The 9120-nt window shown below is 42.9% G+C and overlaps 1 protein-coding gene across 2 annotated transcripts; it reads right to left on the bottom strand.

The window, feature by feature from the left end:
- Window positions 1-215: 215 nt before the first annotated feature.
- On the bottom strand, window positions 216-5382 carry cdk2 (cyclin dependent kinase 2). Of its 2 annotated transcripts, XM_076024485.1 has the most exons (7): window positions 4728-5376; window positions 4122-4199; window positions 3916-4036; window positions 3622-3792; window positions 2726-2827; window positions 2057-2260; window positions 216-1203 (listed from the first exon to the last, which is right to left on the bottom strand). In XM_076024485.1, the coding sequence occupies exons 1-7, from the start codon at window positions 4841-4843 to the stop codon at window positions 1099-1101; spliced, it is 897 nt and encodes a 298-aa protein (XP_075880600.1). In that variant the 5' UTR covers window positions 4844-5376; the 3' UTR covers window positions 216-1098. The 2 variants fall into 2 exon arrangements, with proteins under 2 accessions (XP_075880600.1, XP_075880601.1); XM_076024486.1 differs by lacking the exon at window positions 3622-3792 and having other exon boundaries at window positions 4728-5382.
- Between the last annotated feature and the right edge of the window lie 3738 nt (window positions 5383-9120).

Here is a 9120-nt window from a genome sequence, read left to right on the forward strand (position 1 = left end):
CAAAACGTTTTCTCCACCACTGTATTGTATTGCTGTCAATAACTACATGGAACAACAAATGCTTACAGTTAGGCAGTAGCCAACATAAAGGTCTACAACAGTGTCCGGTGTTGAGAGAGTAATAGGAGGTACTCGTCTAACTGTAACTTAATTCACAGTTGCCAGTGGTGAACTGCATTATTGTGATTTAGGGTCCACAGACAAAGAAGATGCCGGTTATTCAAATGAATTTATTTTTTCTCTAACTGTAAATGAACAATTTCCATAAAACCAGTGGGTTTGGAATAAAAACAAGAGTAAGAAAGACACATATGCACAGTGAATTCTTAAAAACCTCAACTGCAATAACGAGTATTTGCACATCTGGATGTACAGAGCAGAAAATATTTTGGTGCGTACCCCTGCCAACAAACATCAATTACAAAATTCACTTTTGAGCCAAAATGCGAAATTTTTCATCAACATTTCAAAGCAATTTGGAAATTTGAGAGAATGCAATCAACAGAAATAAAATCAATTCTCGCTTCCTGTTTTTTTCCACAGCAGCTTACCATTTTCCTTGTGCTACACTTTGTGCCCGGAGCTGTGACCACTTCTGTCGTTCAGCTGCTGCGCAGCCCCAAAAAGCGCAACTGTGATTTGCACTGTCCCAAAAACAACAACAACAACAATAATTATAAACCTAGCTGCTGAACTACTTCAATCAGGATACCACCGAACCCAGCGCACTGCTCCCATCAGAAACTCCACGGCAGAAATTTGTTTGTCCTATTTCTCCACCAATCAGGCGATTCCCTCAGTCACAAACGTGGCAAATGGAACATAAATATACAAAGACAACAATGCTGAAACTGACAGTTAAACATTTGTTATTATTTAACATCACCACTTGACACGCAACACTCGGGCCTCAAACTGTTGGGACCAACTGACAGTTGGATTCAAACTTGAAAAAAAAAAAAAAAAAAACATCCATTGAAAAAGGTAGTGTCCGCATGTTGTTGTCCGAGCAGTTGAACGCAGCTTTGGACATGAGAACAATGTCTTTTTTTTTTTTTTTCCAACTGCTGGCACTGAAACGACATGGGATGTTTTGACTCAGAGCCTCAAATTGGGAACAGCCAAGGTGACATCACGAAAGAATCGATGCACCAGGGCGTTTTTGGCAGACAGTCGTTTGTCCGGATCGTAATTTAGCATTTCCTGCAAGAGAGGGCAAACAAGCGGTTGACTGAAAGACATTTCACAACAGCATTCACACATGTGCAGGCTGACGAGACTAGCCAGTTTTAGGACGATAGTTAGGATCTTCGGCTGCTATATTCTACATAGGTTTTCCAACAGAGACGCTCGGGTTAATGTAGTCAATGTATTGTGTTATTGCATTCTGTTTGTTGCACTTGGCAGGTAAGTGACATTAGCCTACTAAGACTGTTTGCAACCACCTTTTTGACGGAATAAAAAGCTGTGTTCAAAGACATACTGGTCTATTCAATGACGGTGGCTTGCGGGCTGAGGAGGGTTGTGATAATTGATGCGGCTGTGCGGGGTCGGCTGGAACGAGTCAAACTACTGATAACTGCAGGGCCCCTCGGGTCGTCAAAAGTGACGCGCCACTAGTCTCGGCTCCTGAGTGCATCTATTTGCACGACACGTGCCTGGCCGAAATGTACCGAAATAATACCCTCATTTGCCGTTGTGTACCAGGGCGGACAGGACGCTACGAAAGGTTCGGCAAAATTCACTGCTAAGCACTTCTGGTTTGATGCTAACTGCATTTCATTGCTCTGTACTTGTGACATTTACAATGAAAATAAAAAGTTAAAGTTGAATCTAATCTAACCTAATATAATCTTAGTCAACATACAAGATGCAGACTGACTCAGACAAATATAACAAAGGACAAAAACGGAAAGCAACTGGACGAAGAAAATAGTGGAAATGTCCCTTGTTTGTTAAAAACAAATCCTGAAACACTTGTTGGATGGTCCACACATTTCATACAATGATTATGGGAGTAGAATCACAATCACAACAAAAAAGTTGAAGGTCTTACCCCGAGCAGTTCTCTCCCGTCGTCATCAAGAAGAGGAACCACTTTGGCTAAATCCTGCCGGGCCCACTTTGGGAAGGACGGCTTGTAGTCGGGCATGGAGGTGACTCCCGGCCACACGTTCTCATCGGGCGTCCCCAGGGTCCGGAAGATTCGGAACAGCTGGTCGATCTCAGAGTCGCCGGGGAATAAGGCCCTCCTCGTGATCTTTGCAAAAACAGGCACAGATCTGCTGCTCAGACAACTCATGTGCGCTCAACACTGTGTATTCCAGGCGTGGGCAAACTGCGGCCCGGGGGCCACAAGTGGCTCGTTAAACTTTTTAATCTGGCCCGCTGAACTTGAAGAAATTATACTAATAGTAAGTTATAAAATAGCTGCATCTATTTTTTCAGTGTTCTAAAAGTCATTTCAATAAAGAGCTGAAATATCGTTGGGCTGCAAAGACACAGATTCTTGTTGTAACTTTGCTTTGGTTCATTTTCAATAGACATTAAAGCATGTGTTTTCTACATATCCCATTATATATTTTTTCCTCCACCAAAACACTTCATTCATCTGTTGCTGCTCCGGCCCGAAATTTTAGAACCCATTGCGGCCCACAAGTCCAGAAGTTTGCCCGCCCCTGGTATAATCATAGTACACGTAGGTGATGAAGTTTCAGTGCGTTACCATTTCGGCAAAGATGCATCCCAGACTCCAGATGTCGACAGCTGTCGAGTAGTACTTACAACCCAGAAGGATTTCAGGCGCCCTGTACCAAAGAGTGACCACCTGGAAACCATCACAGACACACGTCTCCAATCAGAACACGACGGAGACCACAAGACACAGGAGCCAATAGCGTGGAAACCAGGGCTTCTCCCGATTCAATAAAATAAATATTGCAATTCTACGATACTGCAGATTTTTAGTCTGCTTTTTTTTTTTTTAACACCAGTGAAGCAGTTGAATGATCATGATTATGAAAGGAATGTTTGCGAAGCAGAGCTGAATAAAAACATTTTGCCCTCTGCTGGAGAAAAGTGATAACTTTTTCCAACTCGACTCAACAGACTAAAATGAAGCATTTGAAATTGTACAAAAAAAAATCTATTTAAAAATCGTAAAACAAAAAAAAAATCGCGCTACTTATGTGAATTAACTTTTCCTTCCACCCCTGGTGGAAACGGATTGACAAATTGCGACTTGACCGGCCTTTTAGGCCTCGGTATGAAGGTAAATGATCAACGCTGTCCGATGCACTACAGCACTCTAGCACTGCAAGCGAGTGCGGTGGGAGGGCAATGAGATCTTTGCTCTCCTGCAGCGTTTTCTTTCAGTTTCCTTCCCACGTGGGAAGCGGGACAACGCGGAAAACTGACAATAATCACAGGGCCATCGCAAGGACTTGAAACGCTAAGTGTTTGATCAGCCCTGATGGCTTTGGAGGCCACCGCCACGAAAAAAAAATGTATGTCTGAGCAACAAGTGCTGTCTACTGAGCGCAGAAGCATGATGACGAAAACCCTCTGAAGCACGAGTGTCTGACTCCCAACACGGATTCAGGCGACTGCCGTGCAGCTTACTTCATGCGTGTAGGTGCGAACGGGAACCCCAAAGGCTCTTGCCAGGCCAAAGTCCGCGAGCTTGATATCGCCCTGGGCATTGATGAGGAGGTTCTGGGGCTTCAGGTCCCGGTGAAGAACCCTGTGCGAGTGGCAGAAGGCCAGGCCCTGCAGCAGCTGGAAGAGGTAACTCTGGGAACGCAGGCATTAATAAATCATTTGAAGGCGAGTGTTCTCGGAAAAAATCCATCCATGGAGTCCATTCAACTTTGGTTTCAGAGGAGGGAGAATTGTCCTCCTGACTCGCGCGCTCACCTTAACCAGTGGCAGCGGGATCCCGGTCACTGATGACGAGTCCATGAATTTCTTTAGATCCTGGTGGAGGAATTCAAAAACGAGATAGAGCTTGTTCTCGGTGTGGATGACGTCCCGCAACCTGAAAAGGCAGTCAAAGTTGAGGTATTTACAATTCGATGGTCAAACAAAAAAACAAAAACAAAACTGTAGCATGGAGTACTCACTTGACAATATTTGGATGACTGAGCTCTTTTAGAAGTGAAATCTCACGGATAGCAGTGCTCGGCACACCCTCCGTTTCCCTGTGGTAAACAAACACATTCTGGTTTCATTGGGGCTGTAATTATGGCACTTATTTTTTTACATTATACATATAAAGTTATGTTAATAATACATCATCATCATCAACAAACACAAAATCTACCAAAAATAATTTGTTCGCATTTATCAACGCTGTCAGTGAAAGTTTTACCCCCCCACCCACAAAAAAAAAAACGTTATTTTAAATATCAACATCTCATGCTACCACCAAATAAGTGCAGTTATCCCCTCAAAAATATGTTCCAAACAATATATAACACAGTATTATAACAACAAAAACTTTTGAGACTGATGGTCGTAAAAAAATAAATAAAAAATGTTGCATTGCTTAGTTTGCTTAACATTAACAAATTACAACACTCGAGTGGGGCTCTGCGTTATAACGCTAATTAAAGCAAACGTTTGCTTGGCCTTTCCTTGGAATCCCGAGACGTAAACAACCAAACACACGGGCACGCGTACAAAAAGAAAAAGAAAAAGAAAAAAAGGAGGCACTATTATGAACTCACGTCTCGAGCCTGATTTTCTTGAGGGCGACCGTTTCGCCGGTGACTTTGTTCTTGGCTTTGTACACAACTCCGTAAGTCCCCTCTCCTATCTTTTCCACTTTTTGAAAAGAATCCATGTTCTAGAGTAAGTGGAGGGTTTGTAAGAGTTTGTTTGGCTAGCAGGGTTAAGCTAGCAGGGCTCCACTCTTTGTGTGAGTCAATTAGTGCTCGGCGGCTAAGGCGACTAACGACAACAACCGCCGTTAGCCTACAACAACTCCGGGCCACTTCAGCTGTTGCGGATACATCAAAGCCAGAGGGCAGTGGTTCGGCTCCCCCAAGGATGAAGCGGTTCACAACCCTTCTCAGATGGCAACAGCAGGCACTTGTTGCTTTTTTTCCTCGATAAGTTTGATATCTGTGGGGAAACTTAGCGTGGCCGTTGATTCCCGGTGCTTCTTCTGACCCAATACAACAGCGTTTCCCGCGCTAGCCGGGTCGCGTTCGATATTTACTCCCGATGCACCGACGGCTCCAGGTTCCACCGGGGGCTGTGTGATACATCTCAAAAGAGCAGCGATTCTTGCTGACGCTTTGTTAAAAATGTACACATACACAATACAAACCATCCAATTAAAGTACATTTAACTGCTTAACCTTTCCCCGCCAGTAAATGCCTGACGGATGGGTTCGCGTATGACCGGGACGTCGGCGTGAGCAGAACGAGCGCATCTCACAGACACCGCCATACGTCGCTAGTGACGTTTTTCCGTCGATGACGTTGCTGGCGGAAGTGGGAGGCGATTCGTTTTTCAGAGAAGACTACGTTGATTGTTTTGAGTGGATTCAACGTGTACAGTCCAGTTGGGATTTGCACAAATAAACGCACAATAAACGCAGTGACGTAATATTTGACTGAAGATGACGAAGGGCATGGGAAAACATGCGTGTATGTGTGCGCATTAGATTTTGGTGATTTTGATTAAGGTATTACGGAATTCACTGGATTAAAAAAAAAAAAAAAAAAAAAGTCGCCATTCGAGCAAACAAAAACGATAAAAACGAACAAAGATTCTTGTTTGCAAGGATCCAGTGTTGATACGATAACTAGGACGACATTTTTTTTCTTTCTTTTTTAAAAGTTTCCATTCCAAAGTTGAAATCAGAGCCATGAACTTGAACAATGCCCCCATCTAGTGGTTATAATTGTAACTGCAATTATGCCAATAAAGTAAAATGTAGTTCACTATACGCATGTTTATTTTTAAACCTTTACGCGAGCCTTTTTTTGTGTATGTTTGTGTCCCAGTAAAATCCTAAAAAGATATTTTATGTTGTGATGTTCTATATTTTAGCAAACCATCTATTAATAATAAAAAATAAATAAACAAATAAAAATGCGCACTGCATCAGCTGCAAGTCACAACGCAGCACTTGCCACACCATATATGGAGACCAATTAAACCAACCAATAAGTAACGCTTCTTCTGATATTTCTTATCTAAAACCACATGCTGAAACTTGTTTGGCTTGACAGTCAATGAAACTCAATTTGAATGGTAGATTTGAGTGGTCTGTGCTACTTTAATGAGTGCCGCATTTCTAGTGGATCTTTGTGTTATTTGAAATATTAGGAATAAAATGAATGACAAGAACAACAAAAGTAAGAGTAAATGTATGTATGTATGTATGTATGTATGTATGTATGTATGTATGTATGTATGGCAAGCTTGAAATAATAAACTTAATTTCTTTAATTTCTTTAAAGCCGCCTGTACTTATCGGAAATGTCGGAAATGTTGGTCATAAGGCATTGTGTATGTGTGTGTGTGTGTGTGTGTGTGTGTGTGTGTGTGTGTGTGTGTGTTCGTAACAGCGGTTCACATGATCACACCCACAGGCTTCATCTGGCCAGTTACATGACGCCACACGTCTTAGTTCCTTAGAAATGAAGTCTCACGTGTGATCGAGGGCTGGACAGATGTATTACTGTCAGGAAATGTGAGGAATGCCACTTCATTTGGATATTTTTATGTTGTAAAAGTGAATTTGTGACACACAAAAGTTGTGACACAAGATGTTATTCCTCAGAATTTTCCTAGAAAGCTGAATTTTTTTTCACCCCCCCAAAACTTTCCCACACTCTACAAATTGTTGCTGTAGTAGTGTTGTAGTAGTTTGGCTGAGTTAATTCACCGTAATGAAAGAACTGGTTATGGAGATACCAGTGGAGGCTAACGAGGAGATAAGCTAATAGGGGCCTGTTTGTGGTATGTTCAGTCAGGTGTTCTGTGGGGAGGATTAATTTCTTCCTGAACTGTGCTGTTAGCACATGAGGGGTCACATGCAGTGCAGCCTGAACAGGCATGAGACAACACTGCTGAGACAAATCCCTAATCACTGTGGTAACACGGCTCATTGCCTCACTGTAATGTTTGAATAAATAATTACTGATGCACTTTGACTGCTGAGATTTGTGGTGTGTACACATTTATTTTTGATTAACAATAACAAACTGCAACAGATAAAATACTATTTACTCAGCTGACTTTGTCATTACCACTTGCCAAACCACTCACTGTGCCAAAGAAGAGAAATCTAATTATCAGTATTTGTTGGGCCTTCAAAACTGCATCACTTCTTAGGTTCACCTGCGCAGTTTTAGAAAGAACTGCCGGCTTCTTCCAAACATGTTGCAGAAGTGACCACAGATCTGCTATGGACATATGGCTTCCTCAAAACATGAGCTCTTCTACTCCTGATCTCGTCCCAGACAGACTCAATGATGTTGAGATGAGAGGTGAGGGATCACAAAATCAGGGCCTCATGTTCTGAGATACAGTTATTAATGGTTGTATGTTTTGCTTTGCTCAACCACAGAATAAATAATAGCTCAAACAAGGCGCTTGACCTGATTGTACTGTATGGTGGTGGATAAGCATCTGCACTGAGGAAGTCTCTGACTCCGTTTGCATAAATGTCAACACAAACTGTCTCAGAACCTCCACCCTGAAGTAGACTTTACTGGGGAGGCTGAGGAGTGTGATCCCCTATAATTAGAGCACACCCCCCGGTCCGCCTTCTTGAAAAGGGGAACCACCACCCCAGTCTGCCAGTCCAGGGGCACTGTCCCCGACAGCCAAGCGATGCTACAGAGACGTGTCAGCCATGACAGTCCCTGCACATGAGAGACTTAAGGTACTCGGGGCTGATCTCATCCACCCCCGGCACTTTATCACAGAGGAGCTTTCTGACCACCTTGGTGACTTCAGCTTGGGTAATGGCCTAGTCCTCCCCCAATTCCCTGCCTTCTGCTCCCTCAGCGGAAGACATGATGGCGGGATTAAGGAGATCCTCGATCCTCGGACAACATCCCCAGTCGAAGTCAACAGCTACCCACCCGTACTATGAACAGTGTTGGCGGAGCGCTGCTTTCCCCTCCTGAGGCGCTGGACAGTTTGCCAGAACTTATTCGAGGCCGACCAATAGTCCTCCTCCATGGCCTCCCTCAACTCCTCCCAGGCCCCAGTTTTTGCCTCCACTACCACCCGCTGCAGTGCAGTTGGCCTGCCGGTACACATCAGCTATTTCAGGGGTTCCACGAGCCAACATGGCTCGAGAGGCCTCCTTCTTCTTCAGCTTGATGGCATCCCTTACTTCCGGTGCCCACCACCACGTTCGGGGGTTGCCCGAACGTGGCACCAGAGACCTATACTACCACAGCTACGAGAAGCTGCGTTGACAACAGGGGTGGAGAACATGGTCCATTCAGACTCAATGTCTCCAACCTCCCCCGGGATCTGGGAGAAGCTGCAGCAGCCTGAGGTGAAGAGCAAGACACAGAGGGAAGGTTGAGAAAGTAAAAAGATGCTATTGACTTATCATCCACACATTGGTCTTGTGATATCCATGCCCGCATAGTTCTGAGGTCAAACGACAAGTCTAGCAAGACTTGTGCTTTGCTCATGATGCAGGCAAAAGCCATAAAAAAAAATCCTTTGACATCGGATAAAGGAAACAATTTATTTTCCCACAAAAGGTTTTGCATTCCTTGTATGGTTTTATACATATCCATTTTATGTTCCAAAATCATTGTATGTCTTTTAGAGGCTTTATTCCTTCATGAAGTTATGTGTTTCCTGCAAATGTGTTTGAATTTTTATTTTATTTTACATTAGACATCCAGCATAATAATCTCATAACCGTGTTTGAGATTTGACTTTATGTTTTCAAAGTCAAATTCATTTTGATCCTTCGTGTATATACATATATATATATATACATATATATATATGTATATATATATACATATATATATATGTATATATATATACATATATATATATATATATATGTACATATATATATGAAGGGTGATAATTAATACAACAACAAAAGTGAAAAAGTGAACAAC

The sequence above is a fragment of the Nelusetta ayraudi genome, unplaced genomic scaffold (genome assembly GCF_046127955.1).
Source record: "Nelusetta ayraudi isolate G7.1 ecotype Tasmania unplaced genomic scaffold, CSIRO-AGI_Nayr_v1 ptg000017l, whole genome shotgun sequence".
In the NCBI taxonomy this organism is placed as follows: Eukaryota; Metazoa; Chordata; class Actinopteri; order Tetraodontiformes; family Monacanthidae; genus Nelusetta; species Nelusetta ayraudi.

Excerpts from the sequence above, each read along its gene's own strand:
- cdk2 (XM_076024485.1), bottom strand. The coding sequence starts at position 4,843 with ATGGATTCTTTTCAAAAAGTGGAAAAGATAGGAGAGGGGACTTACGGA. Across the intron at positions 3,793-3,915 it reads TCCCGCTGCCACTGGTTAAG|AGTTACCTCTTCCAGCTGCT; the intron begins GTGAGCGCGCGA and ends CTGCGTTCCCAG. Across the intron at positions 1,204-2,056 it reads ACGGGAGAGAACTGCTCGGG|GAAATGCTAAATTACGATCC; the intron begins GTAAGACCTTCA and ends CCTCTCTTGCAG.